This window comes from Polyodon spathula, chromosome 17, assembly GCF_017654505.1.
Source record: "Polyodon spathula isolate WHYD16114869_AA chromosome 17, ASM1765450v1, whole genome shotgun sequence".
Classification (NCBI taxonomy): Eukaryota; Metazoa; Chordata; class Actinopteri; order Acipenseriformes; family Polyodontidae; genus Polyodon; species Polyodon spathula.
In genome coordinates this window covers 5,601,960-5,627,717 of record NC_054550.1, presented here as the reverse complement: position 1 = coordinate 5,627,717, position 25,758 = coordinate 5,601,960, and the positions used below count along the sequence as shown (strand labels likewise).

The 25,758-nt window shown below is 37.4% G+C and overlaps 1 protein-coding gene across 1 annotated transcript in view; it reads right to left on the bottom strand.

Moving 5' to 3' along the window:
- LOC121330242 (polypeptide N-acetylgalactosaminyltransferase 18) overlaps positions 1 to 17,905 on the bottom strand; it is a 91,604-nt gene extending 73,699 nt beyond the window's left edge. The window contains exon 1 of the mRNA XM_041276596.1: positions 17,115 to 17,905. Within this exon, the coding sequence (XP_041132530.1) occupies positions 17,115 to 17,352 (238 nt within the window). The 5' untranslated portion in view covers positions 17,353 to 17,905. The remainder of the gene's footprint in view (positions 1 to 17,114) is intronic.
- Between the last annotated feature and the right edge of the window lie 7,853 nt (positions 17,906 to 25,758).

The following is a 25,758-nucleotide window of genomic DNA, read 5'->3' as shown; positions in this document are numbered from 1 at the left end:
CAGGCAAGTTTTATTCTGCACCTTTTATAGCCAAACTAGGTTGACTGACACCACTCAAGCATGCAATTAGCAGCTGTTTCTTCCACATGAGATTGCAGGGCAATGGATAGCACTAATATGCTATCCTTTGAAATATCGCATTTCATATGACGATCATAAAGGAAAAGCTGGTGACTAGGAGGATGCAACTAATCTTGTCATCGTGGTTGGAAAGTGCAAAGAATTCCACCTGAATAATGTTCTTGAAAGGGAAGCTGTGAACAGAGGCAGAATTAGAACAGAAAAAATGGAGAGGCTTTCTGGTGTTCTTGATGGATTTTGATTGGCTCTTATTGGGTTATAGGGGTGTAATGATAGATTTGTGATGATGAATCGTGAAATTTCTTGACACGGTATATTGTATCGTAATGGACATATATATTGTTTGTATCATGACATAAGACCGAAGGTGCAACATAACTCATTGTAGACCACCAAATGGCTCCTGAATGAAAAATAAGTGTGTTTCATATTTGTTATGTATACATATTCTCCATGTCTCATTTCATTTTGGTCTTTGAACAAAATGGTCCATCATTAAAATGACCTTAAAATGACCTTTTGATGTTATTACGCATCATACACTAGCCAATCAGGGCAATCCCATGTAACTTTATCACCCAAGGTGCTAGCTACATTATATAAGACACCATTTTGTTTTCTACAAAGCTTCAATCAGATATCAGGTTAATTTCTATGTTGTTTCTTGCAACATTAGCATTTTATTACTTTATTTTACAAAGCTGTAACCAGTAGCTGGTTCTTTCTCGCCCAGAGCGACAGCTACACGCATCTGCTCAGTAAACATGTGGGCACTTTAGAGCAGAGCTCATGACCTCCCACAAACCTGACAGCTAAAATCCCATTTGAGCCTACAAGCAGTGTCCCCTCTGAAGCCAGCTTCATTAAAACAAATTAATTGCTCAAGTCTGGGAAGACCAAAAGCAAGTGCATTTTTTTGCATAATTTATATATCATCCTTTAAAAGCATATGCCCTATTATCTTATTAGCTACCAAAATGGCACATCCACAAATGTAGTCATTTAAATAAAAAGGAGGGTGGGGGCAGACTGGGGCTAGGACAAACTGTGGAAAGTCATCCTGAGATAGTCCCGTATTCTAAAAGGTCACTGGGTAATATCCATGCCAGCGTAACTGTTGAGATTGTGAAATAATTGCCATCAATGACATTTTGGTAATCCGCTGTTAGCTGCAGATTTGGGCCTGTGGTTTGCATTTAGAATATGGTTAATGTAACCTGAAAGTGAAAGGGCTGGAAAATAATGTCTAAGTGGCTACTCACACAGCCTGTGGTCTCTTTCGCTTTTCGAATTGCCCTTCAGAAGGTAGCATGAGCTTTTCCAAGACACATTAGTCATGCGTCAATAGCAGACCCCCATTTCAAACTTTTGCATGACTGCGCATTTATTAAACGTACGTGGCAGACGGGCCATTTGGCATTGAGTGACTGTAACCCTCCATCCTTACATTATTTTGCTCTATTTAGCAACAAACAATAATTAGAATTGTTCTTAATTGAATTGCGCTTCAAAACCCCAAGCTGTCCAAAAGCCATGGAATCGAGCAATTGTCCGAATTGCTCGATTACTCAGGTAATTTTAAAAATGTAGGTTTTTTTTGTCTTTCTCTTTACATAAGTTGACACTTCAGTCCTATTTTTAATACATTTTCAAGACCACATTCAGTTCAGGGAAAAGTCAAAGGATTGACGGAAATTAGGAAAGTCACTGTGTTTAAAGAATTTTGGGAAGTTGTGTACAACACTTACTTGCCAAAACTAAGGGATAGGCCAGACAGAGCACAGTGTGAGCTGCAGTAGTGCTACTGTATCTGTTAGTTAGACAAAACCCATCAGAAAGAGCCCACGTCTTAACCTTTTGTGGTGAACTGTGCAATCTGGAACCTGTCATGCCAGGGACGTGGAGTAATGAAATGAAAACCCACACAGTCGTTTGCCATTTCCATGCTTACTCGTACATAGTGACCTACACAAGTTGATAGGTTTTGGTTGAGGTTGTGTTACTGCGTTTCATAAAACATGACGGAGTCAAGGAAGAAATTCGGTATGAAATATTGAAAAGGCAGCTCAAAGACAGGTGTTGTGGCTCCAGAGGTGCTGAGGTTCTCAACTTCGTCCCTGGCAGACACACTGCCATTGGGATTCACATCACACCCAGGCTCGGGGTGTTAAAGGCTGACATCCTTGCTACAGTTGCTTGCTTTGGTACAGTAACATTTTATAACAAGTGTCTGTAATTACATTTGAACAAACATTTAATTTTCTACTGACATCAGTAAATTCACACTTAAATCCTAAACATCCATTATTTCAATCATGAATATGCATCGATAATTGAGTAAATATTGAATATATCCTGGATAATTGTTTGTGAATTACCATGACATATTTTAAAATGTAAGCCTTGTTTAACTGCTAAACTATGAACATGGCTTTTGCTGAATTTCAGAACTTAATATTGTACTTTTTTGTGCAGTAGCTTTCAAAAAACATTGTGTTTTATAAAGACGGTGATGGTTCTGCGATATCCCTTCAGGTAGACTGAGACCACCTGAACTCAATGCACTTTGCCCACTTGCTGGATTAGAACCTGGTCATAGAGTAAAAGAACGATGCCCTAGGCAAGACCAGTAGCCCTGTCCGTTCCAATGGCCGTGTTGATTTTAAAATAAATACATCAACAAACTGCACATTTTATTCTAAAAGGCCTTGGGGAAAATAATTACAATTTAAATAAACAGCATGTTATTTTATTTTTCTGGATTACTGTGATGATCTTGTACATTTGCAAATTCCATACCTTAGCTCCCTAACACTGCAATTATGTAAAACTGGCAGAGCACAAGCTGTCACTAAATATACTTTTCTTTACATCTTGTACATCCAGCTAGGATAAGCCTTTCTCACTTTAGAATACTCATGAAGTCCAGGATTATCTAGTCTGTGATGATGTAGGTCACTGTATTGTTCAGCGTTGAGAGCCCTGGTATTGCAGTTGCTCAGTGATGAACCTAATCTGCAGATCTTCTCAACAGTTTCATTAGCACTCAATTTTTCTGAAGGAGGAATAACACTAACATAAATTGAATTCAAGTGCTCCTACCTATTCCTGAAGATGTTTAGTTACGACGCAGTGAAGAAGTGATAGTGATACTTTCGAGTAAAAAGCTTCCTGAATTTCCAATATTATAGTTTGATCACAGGCGATGTCAACTCACCTGCCCTTTCATTAAAGCAACAGCACACAATCAGCATGTACTTTTATCAAAGAACAGCCTAATTCACTTGTACAGTATATTTTTGATAATTGCAAGGCAATTACTGGTGCATAATAAGATGCTGTGGGCCACCCACATAGAAACACATAAATCACACTTAATGAATCTTTGAACAGCATCCCTAGGGATACACACGTTTTCTTAACTCTGTAATGTTCCAGTTATGTTTGCAGGCAGTCATGCTTAAGTTGATGTTGTCAAAGTAATGGTATGGTATGAAAAATATTGCAACATATCTTTCAGACACGACTAAACCAAGAAACATCTATTTATTTACATAATGAAAAATATCCAGGTTTACTGGTATAGTAATTAATAAAGATGTACATATGAATGCAGTCAGTAACCACATTAGAAAATATGTGGTAATTTATTAAAAGTTAAAAAAAAAAAAAAAATCTAAAGCAAATTGTTTTGAGTGGATCTATTTAACAATCACCAGGGGAACAGCCATACAAGTTTAAGAAAAAAACACACATATGGAATGCCTTAAAATGATGTCTTTATGTAAAGGCGTAATGGTTTGCTTAATGCTGAACCCTTGCTGGAAGTACTGGTGTGATGAATTAGCATCTCAGCCCACTTAATTGACTGTGAAGGCAAGGGCTAGACACGAACCACAAACCACACAGTTCAAAGACGAATGTCTTTCCATTCACCTAAACAGCGAGCTATGTAGTCGAGAGGTAAGCACGTGTCATGCTAATGTCTGTATTAATAGCGCATCAGCCGCTAGGAGGAGAGTAATACACTGGGATAGTATTAACGTTATTGTAGCTAATGAATGGAAGCTCTCTTTACATAGGAGAGTGGAAATGTTCCCATCCCTGCTTTGCTGTTAATATCAAACCAGCAGCTTTCACTGACATGGCTAGCAGACAGTTACACACTTTGACCCAGAAGACGCTGGGCACGATACAGACTAACAGGAAGTAAGATATGAGAGTGCTCTCTTTAACAAAAGGGATAGTTGGGACCAGATTATTATTATTATTATTTTTTTTTTAAATATGTTTTTGTGCAACATTCTTTCTACACTGCACATGTGAGATCTACATACTGTTGTAAACGCAAGTGCATAAAGGCAAGAAGATTTCTCTTAGCCTGAATAATAAATTAAGATGTAATGCTTATTATATACTGCCTTACAGCAACTGGGAAACACTGCAGGGAGTCACTCTCAACTCCAAGGTCAGGAACTGAAAGTTCAGAATTCATAAAATCAATTCTCAGTCCTGCACACAAATCTAATCTACCATGCTATATACAAAGCAGCACGCCTCAGAGCTCTAAAACGATGGGTGGTTTCTTCACACACTATGAAAGCAGCAGCAACTTACTGGATCGAACGCCAAGATAAAAGCTGGCAACAATGCAGATCTCGTAATCATACCAGCGCAATCCCCTACAGAGAAGATTATTGCATTCCAGCTTGCCCTGTACTCTGTCACAGTTAGATCAATAAAGATTAGAAAAGCAGCTAAAGAAATGAACCAGAACAGATTTTATAGGTGGGTGGAGGAAACTATAAATTGATAAGGCAGTGTCTTCTGGTTTTGGAATCACAGCACCACCATTGACTTGTTGTGTCAGCCTTGCAGTTCCCTCAGGCTGTAAAGGCAGGATTGTGCAGGACACAAAGAAAGATCTATGTCAAGTGATAATGCAATGGCATAAAAAGTGATACAGAGTAGTACATCTAATATACGCAATGGAGACTAAGCTGTAGCCAAACAAACTATTAATGCATGCAATCTGAGACTGACCCAACCCCTGGATTTCAGTATTGAGAGTGCATGTGTCTGCAGTTCCATCCGATTGCTTGAGCTTGAATGACTCAACATATTACAGTGCATAATAAAAGTCAGTTTACAGAGTTCCTGGGGAAGAAGTCGATTACAGATGTAAGGCACTAGAGAGTGTCAAGGTGAATAACCCACATGCTTCCATTTCCCCATCAAAGGAGGATTAATATGTATCGTTATTTAACACCAGAGTTCCTGTCACATTGTTGGCACCGGAAGGATTTAAAAGTAGAATTTGCCCTTTGCTCTGCCATAGCGTTAGGGAAGAAAAAAATCACACTGCAGGAACCTGAACTGGTCAGGCATCCAGCTTTCAGGGTTCAGTTGCTTGGCAACATCAGCTGGTAAGACTGAACTGGTGAAAAGATACAATTTGCCTTTTTGATCTTGATTCTTCCTGATCAGCAAGTGGGTTTCAGCAAACTAGTCCATTAAGGACCTCTCTGTTTAATGTAGTCCTCATACAGTAGAAGTCAGAGACACTGGTGGTAAAGTGGTATCTGTAGATAACTTTGGTGAAAAGTCTTGCTCAAGGGACTCACAAGCAAGACTTCTAACCTTGGCCCTTGATATTCTTTGTTAGTAACACATTAGCTTAGCAATTCTTTGTAAATAATTAATATGAGTAATATCTAGAATGTGTTAGAAAGGATGTTGAAAAGAACTATGTATGAAGTAGTATGTTCATGAAGTTGCATTAAGTTTCTTCACAATAAAAAGGGCTTCCACATCCTATATGTTTCTGTGCTTAGTAAAATATAATTGAACTATTGTTGTATTGTGCCCCTTTTATTAATTACACATAATCTCCCAAAAATGTACATGTATGTTTGAAGTTAGAATTACTGCCTCAAACTGCTGTGTTAAGCACAGCACCTACCTCGTGGAGCTGAGTTATTCTGTTCTTTGACACTCAGTTTTATTTGTGTTCAACTGAACTGTCTAATAACAATCATGCAGACATGTTGTTTGTACAAAGCAGAGCTGTGGTGAACACATTCGTTTTACAAGCATTTCCATTTGAAACACACAATTATTTAGTGGTGATTGTAGTTGCAATAATGAGAACGGCAGAAACAAATCATTTATGATTAAATCAGACACACTAAGATTATGGGATTACCTGTATATTTCACATAGTCTGATTTAAACATTATTTGCAGAAATACTTCAGCAGTGTAAAGGTAATAGCTCATACAAGAAGTTGAATTGAAAATGTGTTACATAATGCTGTCTAATTACATAGTCTAGTGAGCTCTGTTTACAGATAGACAATCTCAAGCATTGAGACAGTTGTATGGCTATAACAACTAATTAAACTACTAACTAAATTACTGTACTATGTTACTGTGGGCTTCGTGGAAAACAAAGATATTCAGAGCCAGACTGCTTATGAATATTACATCAACTCTGAATTTCAAGCAGCTTTGGTTTACTAACCACTAAACCACAAGTAAGGCAGCAGCACTAAAGTCTCTATATAAAAAAAAGATCACTTGGATAGATTGAGATTGATTGGATCCTCTAGCTTTAAAATATGGCAAGCACTTGTATGTTTTACTGTATCTTCAATGATACCCAAATAAAAAGTGTGCATCATACTGGATGTTTAGTGGATGTTTACAAGAACACTTTGTAAAACCTCCCATTCATTATAATAATACTGTGTGAATGCAGACATCCACCAAACTTAATACTGCAGAACTAATACTTTGTAATAAAACACAGTATCATTTGCATGGAAGGCAGTTAGTTTACTTACCCGTCATTACTTACAAAGTCCCCTGGGGGAAAAGCAGGAACTTTGAACAATACCCTGTAGCCTTCCGAAAAATTGTTCCTTCTTTTTTTTCATTAAATAATGCTTTAATAGAAATGCAATTTACCACACGCAGGTTGGGTGACCCAGCACTCTACTGACCTGTCACTCTATGATGCAACGAGCTACACTCTCCATTGTGCAAGTGAGTGTGCAAGTGAGTGTGCAAGGGCGAACATCAACCTGAGACAGAGGCCAGTTTGGTTGGAAGTGATTGCAGGCAGGAAGGAAAGGAACATAGGAAATCGACCTGGTTAGTAAAGCAGATGACTGAAAATTGGTTTTATCTATCCAAATGGGTGCACTGTATAGAACTAAGTGGCTCAGCTGGAATACATAAAATAAGATCAAGAGCAGAAAACATTAAAATTTCAGATAAAGTCCTGGAAAAATTCAGTGTTTCATTAATGTATCATTTTTTAGGAGAGGTCTCATGACAGTGCCAGATCGACACAGGTCAAGTGCAATATACCTCTGATCTATCCAGCAGGGACTACATTTGATGGTGTGAGTGATTGGTTCAGTTGATATGTCCCTCCAATCCATCACAAATAAAGATGCCCAGCAGTGTGATGGTTTAAGGTTGAGATCAGGGATGAGTCAAACAGCTACCAGAAGAGGCTTTCAATCACAAATGAAATGGGCTGGAAGTTTCACCATCCTCGATAGCCCTACTTCCAGCCCTTCTCCCTCCTCCTAATGGAGAAATTATCTAGATGAATCCTTTTCCCTGTCTTGCTAAGTCTCACTTTATTCAGACAGCAAATATAAAATATTACTGGTTGATTTTTTTTCTGGGATAAGACCACGAAAGGATTGTGGTTAATAATCTTTTAATGGAAACGGCTGAATGCTGTATGGATTATGTGATAGGATGAGAGAATCGCACTTTCTATAGACTCTTATATTTCACACTTCTTGGTGTGTCAGATGGCAACACCCACCATGCTGGAATATGAAAAAGAGACATCTGAAACAAATTGCTTAATACTGGCTAAAAAGCACGAATTGTTCTCTTTGCCAAACTCGTCATGTCTGACACAAATGGTGCATAACTCTTGCATGACTTGTGCTAAAGTACAATGTTTTCTTATTCCAGACCATGGAAAACTTTTAACAGGCGAGAGCTGGTATGGCACACATTACCCTACCATTCCTAATTTTTTAGCTCACGAATGCCAGTAGTCTTTGAGCTTCTGAAGAGACTTCTTGTTATCTGGTCTGTGTTTCTTGATTCTAGAACAGTCATGTGACACTTTGACCTTTGAGAACCTACAAGGATTCTCCAAGTAAGGTTAAAGCTGGCGAGAGACGATAGATAAAACTGAAGGAATGTCATTCTCAATAATAGTATAAGAAGCAAATGGAACATTTTTGGTTTTGTTTTTTAATTACAACATTTGAAGCACTATAAATGAGTTTTTTCTGCGTAACTATTAACTAATGGTGGCACTTGCTCCTCATTTTTATGTGAGCTGTTTTGGAAACCTTTTCTCAACTAATCTTGCCCTTGTCCAATATCATATCCATGAAAATGGCCCCTCAGTACAATCTATACTCATGTACTTAACAATATATAATTCTAATTTGGGAATGCAACCAGAAGAAAGATTAAGCTTTATAAACCCTCTTCTGAAAAATTTAATTTTCAGAGCAATACTGTGACAGAATGACTCTTGGTGATAAATCTCTCGCCCGACCTGTGAGGGCACTGTGTAAAGGGAACAGAGTGCCCTGGACTTGATGGCCAGACAATTTATTCTCAGGGTGAGAAGGAAGTCATCATCTAGAAAGGGGGCGGAGCTACAATACACCAAATCCAGAAGGGAAATGATGTGGCAGCTGCGGATTGGATGAACGGTTGCACTAGTTAACCAACGGGTCATGGTACAAAAGGGGGCGTAGTGAAGTGACCTGTTCCTTGTTATGTTTAGGAATGAGACTGTTATTATTTCCAGCTCAACCCGTGGATTAAAACAGAGCAATACATGTCGCTGTACTGCCTGTTAGCATTTTTATTGTTTGCTGTATTTGTGTCATCAGACCATTGGATTTACAAATAAAATATCATTGCACCTGGATTATCGTTGTCTGTCTGTTATTGATCACTGCTGCATTCCTGCACCTGCACACCGTTAACCACTTTGCCACAAACACTTACAACATTGCTTAGCCCAGACAGTCCAATCTGCTGGAAATAGAATTCCAGAATTCAAGCCTATTTCTTTGAGTCTTCTCAGTATTAAAGTGTAGACTATTGTTCTTGGCTGAAACATCTGGACTGACTGGATTACTACTTTAGTTAATTCCCATGTTATCTCATAATGCTTGGGCGCTTTGCATTTTAACATGAATTGACAAGAGGCAATCTGTCGATTAGCTCTGCAATTTTTCAAACTTGTTTGATTCTGGGTATGTCTGTGCTGTGAAGGTACAGACCAGTTTTAATCTCTGAAATAAATTGGCTTCCCTTGATGTGTATCACCCATGATTAAAAACATTATGTTGTAGAGTTTGGACAGTGGATAATAATAGAAAAAGAATCCCTGGTGTTTTGATGGCTAGCAAGAAAGACACATTATGTTTCCAATGTTAAACAGATTCATTTTCTTGGTGTTCATATTTTAAGAACAAAACTTAAGTGCTTTGTGCCACTGCCTTGACACTGTGTTATAAGAAGACCCATTCAAATCCCCAAATAACCTCTCTCTGCTCACAAGAGAAAGAAAAAAAGGAGGAACCTTCTGTAACACCAATGGACTTGATGAATGACCAGCTAATAAATTACAAAGCACTGCTACCAAGACCAATTCAGATACACTTGGGGAAACTGCAGCAATACTGATTGCTGATCAGGGTCATCTCAACTTGATTTAATGTCAGGGAACTGTAAAATGTTGCTTAAGAGCAGCGAGCCAAGAGAGAATATAACAAACTGTTGGAGATTAACTTTTCCAATTACATTTGTATATAGTTTGATAAATGTGCTGATCATTCATGCAGAACTGCATTGCACATCCCTAGCTTGTACAGCTTTTTGTCTCAATAGGTCTATTCTATTTCCTAATAGCAGAGTACAACTCTTTAATGATCAGAGCAGAGCAGCAGCCCTTTGTACATCACCTTGCACCCCATAAAACAGATGAGACTTCATATTCAGACACCCTGCAGATCTATTAAAAGGTGGGGAGGGATATATTAACTAATAACTTATTTATGCACTGCGCACAGATCCCAAAAGATTAAAAAAAAAACAGCAATTTATTAGAGATCCGGATATTGATAACCTATAAGCTTGTTTATATACAAGTGTTTGTTTTTTTAGCATGGGGTACATCAGTTCAGTGACCTTCTCTTGAGTCTGCTGGAGAACAGGAACCTAACTTATTTAACCCTGCTTTGGTATTGAGGGTGTCGCTCTCATAAAGATAGATAAGAAATATCATGTCTGCTCATTGAGCAGAGAGGTTCCCAGAGCAGTAACATACCAGACAGTTGTTAGCGTTGCAGGCTGTAAAAGTCATATCCTGTAATGCATCCACAGATGATGTAGAAGATATTGATCTGCAATTTATCAGGGGTGTGGGGCTCCCAATACACAATTATACAGATCAGAAACAAACAGTAGCCCAGGCTGGCAGTCTCCATCAACTCCTGCAGCTGCCTGAAAGAAAAGAAAGGCTTCCAAGAGGCTGTGTAGATTTACAGCTATGGCCATAGCTGCACAGTACAAACCACGTTAGACGTGCTTTTCTGTGACAGAAAGAAAACACCAGCACTGCATCTGACTGGCTCAAAAATAATAACTACCTTTGGGCTCTTGGAAACAAGAGTTTTTACCTAATTGTTTTATCCAGATAAAACTGTAGTTTCTATTTCAGTATCCTGAGTTCAATACAACCCCAAAAGACCTTTGCCACTTATCAGTGTGACACTGTGATCTGTTTTTCCAGCGCTTATTCTACAGCCAACCAGAGGAACGTTTTAAGCACATGGTTTAACTGCAGGACAGGACGGCGCCTGTGTAAATGCTGTGTCTGCTGTTTTTGGTGGAAGGTTGCAGCTCCCTCTATAACCCACGGTGGTAATCCCAGAAAACTGTAGCCTTCCACCCGCCAATCTTACACTGCTGTGAATGGGAACCAAGTGGCTATATAACCTCACTGAATATAACACAACAAGATTACCCAAACATCAGTACAGCACCAAGGAAGAGCAAAATGAAACTGCTGCTGCCAGACAAAGGACTATAATCAGCATCATTATTTCCCCCGTTTACTAATAGTAAAAGAAACTTAGTTAATTTAATGACTAATGTTTTGACTTGAATGTCTACAAACAAAAACACTCCCAATCTAATCTGCATTATCATCTTGTCGATAATGCACCCTGCCTTAATAAATCTTGACAACTGATTCAATAGCTTTTAACTATGGTCTGCCCATAGCCATGTTTAATGATATTTGGGTGACAGCCTAATTATAATGGAAGTTAATAAGGAAATCAAATTATTCTATTGCAATGGGGTTATACTGCTTTGCAAATTACAGTAAATAAAAAATCTAAAAGAAAAACCTGACTGCTCTGGACAACAGTATTGATTTGGCTACATTCCAGACAGGTTCTGTTGATTCTAGTTTTCAACTGCTGGCAGTTAAGGGTTATTTGTTCTCCATTACATGCAGTAATTGACACAAACTGTAACAGTTAAGATATTAGGAGCTACAAACCATTCAGCTACTTCCAAATGCCGAGTACACATGCCAACATTTAACACAATCGGGGGGGACAAATTGACTAATTGGAATATTAGGGCTGAATTCTCACTGTTTAAAAAAAAAAAAAAAAAAAAAAAAAAGGATAACTTTGTTTCTCTTGTCCAGCGCAGGACAAAAGTGGTAGCTGCAAATGTTTTGTATGGGCTTGACCACATGTTGTAGCATGAATAATAAGAGGGAAATTGATGGGGAGTGTGGACTGCAGCAGACACCCTTCACTTGGGACTAATCCACGCTAGTAAGCGTATATTAATCAAGTTTCAGTGTTGGACGCTGTGTCAGTGTCAGGCGCTATAAATCTTCTTGAGAAAAGTCAGAAGTAAAAGTGTGCAGTCCAGAGACAGACCTAGACAGCTGGCCTTTGCACCTGAGGCATCGCTGACTGATAGGCCTTGTCATGACAGGTATTGGAAGTCGCACTTTTATGTCTACCAGAACAGTTTGCGAATGCCTTCTAATAACACCTGAAGTAAAGTCATCAATCAGACTGAAACTAGGGCCTTCACAGGAGTGTGTTTCGCCCATCAACTGATCAGCCAACTTGCACGATCTATTAGCCATCCTGAGTAGTCAAAGCGTCCTCCCTGGGATGAGTAATTAAAACAAGGACAAGGCGTGCCAATGAATACAGTGGAAAGGATTAGGAGTCTGCTGCAAGCTAATCTCTACCTGCTGCTGAATCCATTTCTAGTACTGCTGAAAGAAATGAAAAATTTCACACTGCTGCCTTGTGGTAGATTTTAAATCACATGTAATCTTAACTGTACAGTGCTGTGCAGACTTCCAAATCTCTATCTTGAGATGCTTATGTAATCAGATCTACAGACTGTGAACATTGAACTTCGAGCAACTGATGGATTCTCTGAAATCTTTTGCTTAAAGAAATACCACCAATTATAAAACAAGAAAGGTCACAAATACTGTACATTTTTACTACGCCTGGTGTGTTCTCAGCCTGCGAGCAGAATTGTTTTTTGTAAACTACGGTCTACTGGGAATATCAGTTTCACATGTTTCCACGTATTCTGACACCTATTTCATGTATTGTGAGGGTTGTTCTTCATAGCGTCATCTGAATTCTGTTGTTTCTAACCAGGACATCAGTGGCTACTGCACTAATATATATAATATAGATATGTACAAACCAAGCAGATCGTTTGTAATTGCTTTCGCAAGCTTCTGTCAAGAGCCCTCCTGGGAACAAGCAAAAACTATCTATGCTGTTAATTTGATCCGTACTTAATCTAAAACTCCAGGAAAATCCACTCTTTGAATTGCATCTGTTGTAGAGAGAATAATATCTTTTTAAATCATTAAATTAGGGTCCGTGACTTGCATGCACTGGATGTTTGATTCTCACAACCTTGATTCATAACAGCACTGTGATTTTCACACCCACACAATATAGTGAAACCTGTGTATGTGCTTTGAACATTATTCCAAGAAGGGAGCACAGTATGCTTGTCCTGCTGCTTCTCCTTGGCCCACTTTGGGAGTTCAAGAGTGGACCATACCTATACTCTTACAAGCAAAAGTTGCTGATCTGTAATGAAGAATCCACATGGCACCTAGCTGAGATCTTAAAGCTAATTCAACATGGGAACTAAAGCAGAATTTGACATCAGTTCTTTGCTATGCATCCTATATCCTCTATCCAGTCAAGGGTATCTTAATTTCAGATGGGACTCTAATACAATTGCACTGGGCATGAATCTCTTCTAGTAAAGTCTGGGAAAATAAATGATCTACAGAAAAATATTAAGAGGTAATGAAATGTTACCAGCGTTCTACGGTAATTTTGTAATTCAACACCAACTTCAGCACTGTGAACTCTCCAAAAACATTAGGAAAAAAACAAACAGGCCGCAACCTTTAAGCATTAATAGAGTAAGCCATACAAAATCTGTGATGATGAAGGCTTACAAATGTAGACTGCTTGCTTTTGTTTTTCTTCTCGCTACATCTTTTGAAGCTGACCTTTAGCATAAACACACCACTCTGCTTGGACAAAATAACCTTTGCTGCTATTCCAACTGGATAACTAGCAAGGTACTTGCGGTACACCCAGCATATGCTGTGAACTGCAGCACCACTAAAGGGTCTTTGAGTGCAAAGACGCTGTTAGATTTGTATACCTCCCTTTATGAGAGAGTTGGATGGACTCCAGGGACTAGCTTAATAACTAAATGGAGCAAACACACTCAATTTCTTATGACAGAAACTTAATAACGGGCCTTCAGTCTTTACGACAGGCGTGCTTTCAAGTACTTTTTCAGAAGACAACGGATCTTATGCATGCACTATTTATAAGGATCAAAACAAGAAGACAAGGTAACACGGATGCAGGTTTCAATGATATCCTGAAGAAATTGTGCTGTAAGAACTAAATGTTGGCATGCTTGTGGATTAATGGACAGAAGAACACATTAGTCTTGTCACATATGAGACAAAAACACCTACTCAGACCCGCACCCAATACATAATCAAGAAACACTTTTCCTATCACCCCTTTAGGTAAGAAACCCAACACCATGCACACTGTGTAAACCAGCGTTAGTCCTTGGAAAGAGGTTGTACAGTAAATACTTTTTTATGGCATGCTACATGCTGCACTGAAAGTATTTCATGCAAGAAGCTCACATTGTTGATAGATGCAGGACTCAGCTGGTTTGAGGATTTGACCGTATTTTTGGAATCTTAAGAATGTTGTATCGGCTCTAATAAAATAATACAAGTTTTGCCGAGTTACGTATTTTGCCAAATGTTAAAATTATAAAAGTCAGCACTTACCGTTTCTTACTCCAATTCAGTACCATGACTTTTTGTTTTCAAGGGCTTAAATTGGTACCATGATACCCAACAGAATATCTGGGCATTATCAAATGACTAAACTCTGTTGAACCTGGTTGATCTTGAGCAACATACTGTACTATCACACCCCCGAGCCAGACACATGTCTATCTGGAGTGATTGGCAGTCTGGTTCTTCAAGATCGCTATCTACTCATACATGAATCCATATCTAAAAACACACTTAAAAAAAGTTTTTTAAGTTTTACTTTAATATAAGTTCCACAAAGCAAAGTGGACTTGCTCAAAACTATATTTGCTCATGAACATAAAAAGTGCTGTTGTTGCTCTGTGCATGGAATGACACGTGTTCACAAGAGAAGACACTACTGGAATTCTACTGAAGACTTTTTCAAAAAATGTATAGAAACTCCAACCAGACAGTGCTCTCACAGATTCCAACAGTGACCTTGTGCACTCAGTACCACGTTAACTAAACGCTGCTTCGTTCTGGACCTCATATTATTCTCTCTATGGGATGTCAAGATTACTCCCCGAAATTGCTCAGATTACTCACTGTCAATTATGTCCAATACAATTTTCCTTTTTAGATTTGAATCATTCCTGTCACATGTTTTATGTGCCTGGCATTATTACTTGGTCAGCTGCTATAATAATCTCAAGAGGTTTGACATGTGAACATTTTTTATACCCAACTTTCAAAGACGTGTTTGTTTTCAAGGTTCAATTGATTTTCTTAATAGATATTTCATTGATTTTTTTCCCTTTTATTTATTTTTTTTGCACTTAAACTGTCACACTTGATAGTCTGTAGTGCCTCTTTTTTTCTGCCTGTTGTCCTTAAAGACACACTGAAATAATTTTCTTTTAAAAGGGCTTTCTGTCTAATTAAACCTTAAGATTGTAAGTACTACTCCAATTGCTTTTAGTAATAATGGCAGAGTCAAAGGTCCAGAGCACTTAATGAAAACATTCATATCAAGACAGACATGTGGGCTTTATTTCACCCCACAATAAACTGTCTTGTCTAATACACTTGTGGATCCTGGATAAACCAATATGTGTATCTGTATAACAGAAATAGCTTTAGTTGAGGAGCAGTGCATACAACACATAACAAGCTGAATTATGTTTAATATATGCTTTTATCAGACTTACACTACTATCATGGTTTTTACAACCCTTTATCAAGCTCTTTTCCAAAAGAGGCTTCTTCCTTTTCCTATTAAATCCTATTAGCAACATAGCCATGCTTCAAATTCCACAAAGGGCTAAGAGATTTAGAAGAACAGTAGCAAGGTGATACAGAAGTTTAAATCTCCTTTTTATTATTAGTTTTTTTTTTCCTTTTAGATGCCCGTGCTAGCGTTGCAAACGGTAGCCACAGTATTTCACCATAGACTTCTAACCCTGATCACCGCCAAAACAACAAATCACACTTAGGTAGCACCTTCACATGATAATAAAAATTAATTAAAAAGGTTACAAGTGTAAGCATATTAAATCTTCAATATCACCACGTTTACAAAACAGATATATGCTGTTTCAACTGTCATCGACTGTTTGTCGGATTGTATTTTAATAGCCTAGGCTAGCACATTTCTCATCATTGTTTTAGTTTTAGTTCAAACACTGAACATAAACTGAAAAATCTAACCAATGTGGCGCACAGCTAACTATAGTTTTTACTCTTAAACCAGATTTGTACTCGGACCTAAATATAGCACTTCCCGAGAGAGGAGCATAATGGTTAAGGCATGAAGTTTGTATCATGTTCAAACCGTATGTCAACAAACGGACAGTTCAAAGCAGCGCATAGTTTTCAATGTCGATTATAAAAACACAAATGACTGCTTCTATAACTTACTATCTACGTCGCGAGTGTGAATCTGCATTATTTACACCATTGCTGTGTAGATTGATATATATATATATATATATATATATATATATATATATATATATATATATATATATATATATATATATTATATATATATATTTTATAAATCTGTGGTGTACATATGTAATGGTACTATTTGCACAACCTAGATAATATTATTACATTGTATTTCCTTCATTATTAACAGTTAATCAAGTAATCCTGGCCCTAACCTAATCATTACTAGCAGTTTTTGATAAGCAATACCATGCTCCTTGCACAGACAGATTTTTGGTGGTGTAAAAAAGGGAATTGAAATTGCCTTGTGTTGGTATAGAGTGGGAGAGAGACTGACAGAGATAGTTAAAGTTGCTTTCATTGTGTCTGTAGAGAAGGATTGGTGTGGGGCTCTTGCTCTACTTCAAGATTTATATCCAATTACAACATCATCATTGCATCACGGTGCTTTGCAAATGCACTGCCTTTCCAAAACCTTGTTTTATTCCAGCAGACAGTATGATTTGGATGTATAATGCTGAACGGTATTTCATCTAATATAACAGCTAATTGCTATGCACTAAGATACCACAGTGCTTTATCAATGCATCCGTTATTTGATTGATCGCAATCTTGAGATGAAAAAAAAGTATACAATACGATACCTTGTATGTGTTGATTGACTACATTCTCGAGCCGATCCAGTCTTTCTATAATCCTCAAAGTTTCCCCCTTGTTGCCTTCCTCTAACTTTTTCTCTGGCACCGGTTCTTGCACTTTTACATACACATTGGCGACGTAGTTAGTAACCCATCCCACGTAAAGCAAGCACACAATATTGGTCATACCACTCAAGATCACACAAGTAGACACCACCGTTTTGGTCTTTCTGGTGCAAGCCATCCTGAGATCCCTCCATATAGACTTCAGAGCTTGGTACCAAGAATAGAAGAGCCCTGTAAACAATCCCCACTCCTAGTAGCTCTGTCTGTAAATTTCCATTCAGACAGGTATCTGATAGCTCTCCGAGTTGACAGACCAGAACCACATGGAGCGCAATGCAGTGTGGAGCGGGGGGGAGAGCAATACCGACGCTCGATTCTTCCGAAACAAAGCAGAGAGCATGCACAGAGGAATCGGTAAGTGTAAAGTCCTGGAAACTTTCCTCCCGCTATCTCTGCTCTTTCGCCCCTTTCCTTGCAATCACCTCCAGTTTAAACTAGATAGCTTTACAGCGTTCAGTGGCACCCGTATAGCACAGGTCTGATGGCCAATGAGACGCAGAGCAGGGCTGTAAATTTCATATTCAGTTACGCGCTGCTCCAGTGAGGACGGAGAAGGGCGTGTGTTTGTACTGTGTGTGCTAAAGCTATCAAGGAAACAGTGTATCAGTCTCTCTGTGTTAGTTAGAAGATTTCTGTTAAAGCTGCGTGTTGACTGAGTGAATGTTTGTTATGCCGTGTTGACATGAAAATGTTTATTGATTGACATACGATTGCTAATAATAATAATAATAATAATAATAATAATAATAATTCACTAAGATATTCTTCCTGAACCTTAAGCCCAGAGTTCGGCAGATGCTTTTTTTTCTTTTCTTGAAGGAGGGGTTGAAGTGCCACAGGGTGCCACTGCGCTGTCTATTCTACTGCCAGGGTTTTGGAGAAAGACGTTTATTTAAAGTGTCAGTCAGGCAGATGTTTTGCTTCGGTTCCTTTAAATCCTCCTGTCTTTTTTTCTGCTCAGTTTAGCGGTTCATGTCTTTACAGACTCTCTCAACAGCTATCAATATGTCAACTGGCGGGCTGCCCCAGGACGTTATTATTGGTAGCTTATTTGCAATTGACTGGCTGTGTCATGTTGTCGCGCTGTTCCTGCATGTTTTGGATGCATACATTAAAAACGAAAACATATGCAGTTAAGAATGATGATATGCAGTATATCTTACAGTTCCATTAAAGACACAGCGCAATTCTGTTTTTAATATGCAAGGAAATAATAAATGTGTGCCACACGGACAAGTGAAGATCTAAACTGAAAACTGTCTGAAAATCTGAAGCAAAGATCTTTAATTGTGTGAAACGCTAGCTCTGTCGGCCTTTGCCTCGCTGGAATCATGTGTATCGTTATTTTTTTCTGACAAAGTGTTATAAACAAATAAAGACTTGCATAATTAGACGTGTCTGTTCTTAGTTTGTTGTTATAAATGTAAGTGTTTTTTTAGTTTTTTTTTAGTTGTTTTCGAATACTGGACTATACATCATAGAGTAACTTTTTTCAGTCGTAGTCAAGCTACATTGTGGAAATGTCATATTTATAATTATAATAATATATATTTTTATATTTCATTAATGTTGTTTTCTTCTTTAGAAACAGCTTAGAAAAAGTGTCTTGAAAATTTAAATATATTATCTTAATGAAAACTAATTGACGATTGAAGTACATTTTGGATATGACTGATTTAAAACGATAATAAATGTAAGATTCATATATTTGATTGATATTCACACTAGCACACGTTCTTGAAAATACTGTGTGTGTGTCCACAAGATAGCACATATTAATCCTGTAAACTAAAGTTAGAATACATCGTGAGATACAGATAAGCACCTGCTTAATTATAATATAGTTCAATAAAGCTGTATACAATGATCTGACTTTATTATTATTATTATTATTATTATTATTATTATTATTATTATTATTATTATTATTATTATTATTATTATTGTAAGAGCTGACACCATTACTATCGACCCCTCTTGCTTGTAAAACAAAACCAAAAAAAAAACATCATTACTAGAAATGACTATTATGCAAATGTATCATTTAAAATGTTTTGTAAAGTACAAAAGTATTTTACTGTTATTGTCAAAGAGCATGGCTAGGTTTTTTTGTTCTTTTTTCCCTTTTTTTTTTTGCACTCACATACTATGCATTCAAAGTGAACAAGCACTGAATAATTAAAGTGTTTTAAAACATTCCATGTGGATATCACTCCTGAGCATTGCATGACTCACAAGATTATTAAACACATGTTAAACATCATTTCTAACATGCCACACACGTTTTAGTGTCAAGAACGCTTGATAATAAGCCTCCACACACATAAGACACAACTTTTTGTCACCTTCATTTGTCATTTCTCTGTATAAATGTTGTGAAATTAAATGTGTTTATATATATATATATATATATATATATATATATATATATATATATATATATATATATATATATATATATATATATATATATACACACACACACACACACACAATTGTGCAGTCAAATAAAAGATGATCTGATTCTACTATGGCAGTGAAAAAAAGCAATAAGACTTAATATTAGATCTTTTTTGTTTCTTTGGCATAGTCCATATATTTAGAACAACATTGCCTCAGACAGTAGTGCCACTTTCATTTATATTGGTTGGCCTGTTATGTTTAAAGTTCAGACTTGCTATCTTTATCAGGATTTGCTGATCTTTTATGGTTTGGAAAATGAGCTGAGAAAAAAAAAAAATAATAATAATGAAAAAAACCTCTGGCTACATTTACAACGACTTTTGGCACCAATAATGGAACATTCTTATTCTAGAATGTTAATAGCATCATTTCTAGATTTTTGAAATACACATTCCAAGCAGGGAACGTCTGGAAAGGGTAGGCCCATGCTAGTTTGTGTGCGATTAATGTAATCTCACGTGAAGAAATGCTTATCACACAGCTTCAGAACAAATAACGCAAGGGCCAATGAAATCGCTAGGAAAGGAAAGGACAGAGAGCTATTGCAGTGCCTCCCTGCGATTGTCAGAAGTACATTCTTAGAAATGAAACAAAAGCCTTCTCTGAGTAATTTCAAAACAAGCTAATCTGTTCAAACTGTACACTGAAATCTCAGCCTCTAAGCTGAACTCAATCAATAAAGCCTGACCTTGTAGTCTTTGAGACAACAGCACACTACATATTTTTTGTTGGAAACATAGCCCATTTTTACTAGATATGCGTGGTAAACCCACAGAAGAGATACTCTTCAACAGGAATCAAAGTGAAGCAATTGTAATTCCTGCGGCCAGACAAGTACAATACCATTTTTTTTGTATTTTCAATACATTGTGTTAATGCACATGCCCTCCCCGATGAAGGCCTGGGTTCCAATCTGGTTTATGTCACAAGCAATGCTGAATACAGTTAATAACAGTGATGAGCAGGTTAAGGATTAGGTGTGCCGCTCATTCTCGCTGAGCTGTATGGAATCTTGCATCCATGATATGACTCCCAACTAGTGAATGCAGATTATTATTGTCATTCTGGAAGATTCATTAAGCTTCTAAGTTCCGGCACTGTTTCCATCATTAGTATTCCAGCAAAATCTGGAAATCATGCCCAGCTATCCATCACTCCTCCTAGGAAGCTTTGACTCCATTGGTGATCAATAGATGAGTTGATATAACACCAGTTCTATCTATTTAGAAAATGCATGCTTTTCACTGCAGTATTGCTTCCCATCTGTTTCCTTCAGAGGTATTCAATTACATACTGTAATGACAAAGGGGACTAGTTCACGTCTTTCTGACTTTGAGGAATCGCCCAATCAAATATTTTTTAGTGTATATTTTTTAAAACCACATGTGGCCCATTATTGAACAGATCCCCCTGTAATGTACTGATAAGGTTTGTTAAAAACTAGAAGTTCAGTTACAGAATAGAATTATACTTATGTTTGTTTCCAAATCTTTTTGCCGGTATTGTATTAGTATATCCCTATTTGGAATCAGAAAAGCTAAAAAGAATAGTGAAATATTTACAGCAATGAATCATCTTCACAATAAGACTCTAGTTCTGGGATGTTCTAAAACGTCGTTATAGGAATAATACAGTTGGCATAGCAGCAATAGCAATGACAGATGATTGTGAGCAGGGCATTTTCAGCACCTATAATTAGCTTAGAAGACAAACAGTATGCTTTGACCATCCCAGAATTTCAAGAAATGCCATATTCTCACTGCTGAAAGGCAATCCATTACACAGTACCTAGCCAAAAGGTATAAATGTCACTGTATAGTTTAAAGCAATAATAAAATAATAGCTCATTAATGTGCAATGGTACAATATGAATGGGGTTCATACAGTATTTCGTTTTCTTTGGAATATTTAAGAACCTGCTTTGGTTTCTACTCTACTTTCTGTTACAGACTGCAAAACCATAAGCAATATTTTGTAACCCTGTGAAGTTTAATAATAGTTTCAGTTCTTATCACTGTTCTTACTGTACTGCGAGATATGTCACATAAAAGCATTGTTTTCCACTCTACTATTATAGCACTGATCTAGATATTTACTTTCACTCTTACTGAGCTTAGAAATATATTCATGTGCTTAAAATATTAATAAAGATGAGCCCAGCTTTCTCTGGGCATTGGTAATGGCATTTTAAGGGGACGACTGTTCACAAGAGAAATGGCTTCTGGTAAACGACGGGGTCTGCAGAACATGCTCAGGTTAATGGCTTCACCCTGGTGTATCAGCTGGGATTCGAGCTTAGAGGTGATTCTGAGAGCTTGACTGAGGCCACAGGAGTGTTTCGACAACTGCAACACAAAATGATACAAAGAGAACCTCACAGCAAAGCTAATACATTAGTTCAGATAACTCTAATATTTCTCATCCATACCAGATTGCTCTTTCAGGGACCAAATCATCTGCTTTTCCACATGTGTGCAGTCAGCTTCTTTTGTGACTCTACAGAAGGAGGCAACATGCTGAGTACAAAGCAAATATTTTGGTTTTAGAACATAAGAAAGGTTACAAACAAGAGGAAGCCGCCCATCTTGCTTGTTTGGTTGTTAGTAGTTTATTGATCTCAGAATTTCATCAAGCAACTTCTTGAAGGATCCCAGGCGTCAGCTTCAACAACATTACTGGGGAGTTGGTTCCAGACTCTACTGTGTAAAAAAAGTGCCTCCTATTTTCTGTTCCCTTATCTAATCTCCATTTGTGACCCCTGGTCCTTGTTTCTTTTTTCAGGTGGAAAAAGTCCCCTAGGTCGACATTGTCAATACCTCTTAGAATTTTGAATGCTTGTATCAGGTCGCTGCTTAGTCTTCTTTGTTGAAGACTGATTAGTTTCAATGCCTTTAGCCTGTCTGCATATGACATGCCTTTTAAACCAGGAATAATTCTGGTTGCTATTATTAGCACTCTTTCTAGAGCAGCAATATAAGTTTTGTAGAGAGGTGACCAGAACTGAACACAATATTCTAGATGAGGTCTTACTAATGTATTTGTGTTCTAAGTATGATTTGTGCAAGCTAACAGCGTCACTGTTTTTCTGCCAGTGTCTTACGTGGCATTTTTAGCTCTGACAGCAAGCTCTGGCTTGTTTGAGGGAATGTCTGATCATGTCAACACCGGACAGCTGAACAGGAGGGAGAAAGTGGAACATCTCACACCACTGCCAACAGAGGGCACAACCACTCACATCAAAGCAGCAGGTGGTTACATAATGGATTCAAATTAATACTACAGTATCTATTTATAAGACCTTATGCTCTAGAAATCGTATGTCTAGTCTTAGCTACTCTCTGCAATTTTCAATTTATAAATCCGCTTGGCACATTTTCTTCATGAGCTGCTAAATCAAAAGTTTACTTCGCAAGATAATTCACTGTCATCTTACTGAGTCACTGGCATTGTTTCTCTGCTGTGCTGTTTATTGTCAACAAATTATATTAGTGTTATGATTCAAGTTTTTTCCTTGTATTTTTTTTTTTTTTTAGTTGCACATTAGGGCCATCTTCAGGATGAAAAAAGAAGATAAATTGGATTTACTTGTTTTCCTTGTTTACCTGTTTTGCAATTGCATTTACTTTAATATAGAATTACACAATGCATTCATAAAACATTTTATAAAATCATAATAAAAACTGTTTTTAAATAGTATTCCAGCCACACCCTTTTAACTTTTTTCAGTGCCTCATACCTTATTTTTTATTTATGCATTTACAGTGTTATTTAATTACAACCATACCAACAATATTTATCAGATGATATGCAGAATAGGGACACTGTGTTGTTTGCATGGTTATTAATGTTCTTTAATAGTGAACAGAAGCCTTTTAGAAGACATTTTTATAGAAACCTTGTTGTTAAGGAAAGCTGTCTCTCTATTTCAAATTGCATCCAAAACACATTGCTTAATCTAAACCATTTGGATCCTGAATTTTCCCCAGGGCCTGGTAAAATGAGAGGTATGACCTTCAATGCTTTCCCTATCCCCTGTCTCCTCTCCTTCTGCTGACAACATTACTGTACAAAATTAAAAACTGTGTCGCTTTCTTTCATCCTGAAAGCAAAACGCAGATTTGAAAATGCATTTGAGAATAGAATTGTGTTTACTTGAACTACACCAATTTAAAAAAAAAACAAAGGCATTGATAGCAGACTGTGTGAAGAAAGCTTCTATTATTGGCTTCAAAGCAGTAAACGGAACAGGCATTTTTAACGCATATAACAAGACTGGGAAGATGAGTCACTCTGACATAATCTTCAGGTCAATTGGAAATCTTTGGTCTTGTACAGGGAGCCCTTTGAATGCACAATACATTGTTTTTATAATAGAACAATGAAATATATGTTTGTCGGTGCCATTCAGCATCTAAAATCTAAACCTACATAAACAGTGCAAGCGTATTATTGTCTTTTGAAAACTATAAAACAATAGGAAAAACCCTATTGTAGCACCAATAACCATAACCAGCGGGGTAATTCGGTAATTGGGCAATGTTTTCTGCTCTTAGATGGTACTGTATCTACTGATGGAATAAGGGTATAATACAGATGACCTGTGCCATGTGTTACAATGTACTTACACCAGGTAACAAAACGTTGCTCACAAGGCCATGCACAGTAATTACCATGTAAGAGCATAAGTATATCACAATTTAATTACACAGCTATCCATGCACCAATTTAATGGCTGTTACCTTTATGTATATGTTGCTGTTTAGCTAAATTGATTAGGTACCCATACCCCCACAGAGTTTTGGTTTTTCTTATCTAATAATAAGCTGAGATATGCAGTGCATGCTATGAGACACTGCAATTCCAATTACCATTATGAGCTCAAGAGAATCAGATTTCTGTCTGATATAATATTCATTTTCTGAGCCAGGGTGACAACGTATTCATGCAAATGATAATATAGAATGTAAACTATAAAGTATATTAAATGACTAGCTCTGTTTGGCTTAAAATGAACTGTCTTAGAAAAGTACACTGATTGATAGTCTCTGAACAGTGAGACAGAACATTAGGCACCACGTTGCTTTTTAAAAATGGTTGGACTTCAATTACTACCAGAGACCAAGAACATCACAGACAATAATAGAACGTTGAATGTTTTTTCTCCCTTTTTGCCAGGGAGGAAATGGTTTGAATCGGTGTGCGCTATAGAAACATTCTTTGCTATTTCAAACAGCAAGGATTAATGTTTCCGCATTGAAATTCTGCTAGACCTCAAAGCGAGTGAAGTGACAGATTGAGTTTAGCTAAAGCCATTTTTTATCATTAGTACAATCTTCACTGAGATAACATTCAGCTTGATTCTTAAGTATCCTGACTCACAGCGTTAAACAGGATTTATTAAGCAGCGGGTGTTTTATTTGAATGTACTAGTTCACAGATTCAAGAAGAGCTGACACAACAAGCACAGTGAAACTTCAGATATGACAGGTTTTCAGCTAAAACACAGGACTATTCATTGCTCTTGTTAGAGTCTCTTAATAAGGCAGTGTTAAAAGCTGGCATTTTCCTTTGATTTATAAGATGTACAGCAATATTTCACAATTCAGGGGGCATTAGCCTCTCAACTTTTCAATATTGTGGATGTAAAGAAAGTTTTGAAACTAAATAAAGCACAAGAACAGGGAATAGTCTCAATTATGATTTAAATCTGTTTGATACTAGGATTTTCTCATAAGCTATTGTCAACTGCAGGACTGACATCACTAAACAGGGTTTTGTAAGCTATAGAAGCAGTTGGAAAAGGGGCTCAAAAAAGTGTACAAGACACACACTGGCAAATCCATACCAGTACCATACTATACCAGTCACAGTGTGCTGCAGGATCATTGCTGAAGCAGTCAACTGTAGATAAGTAGGCAGCTGTCAAAGGTTAGACTGAAAGTGACAGCTACCCATTTGTGTTCCATTCCACTTCCAATGTCCAGCCAATAATCTCATACACAGCTGCTCAGCAACTGATACTGTACTCTTATGAGTCTATGGCATCACTGAGATTTGTTGC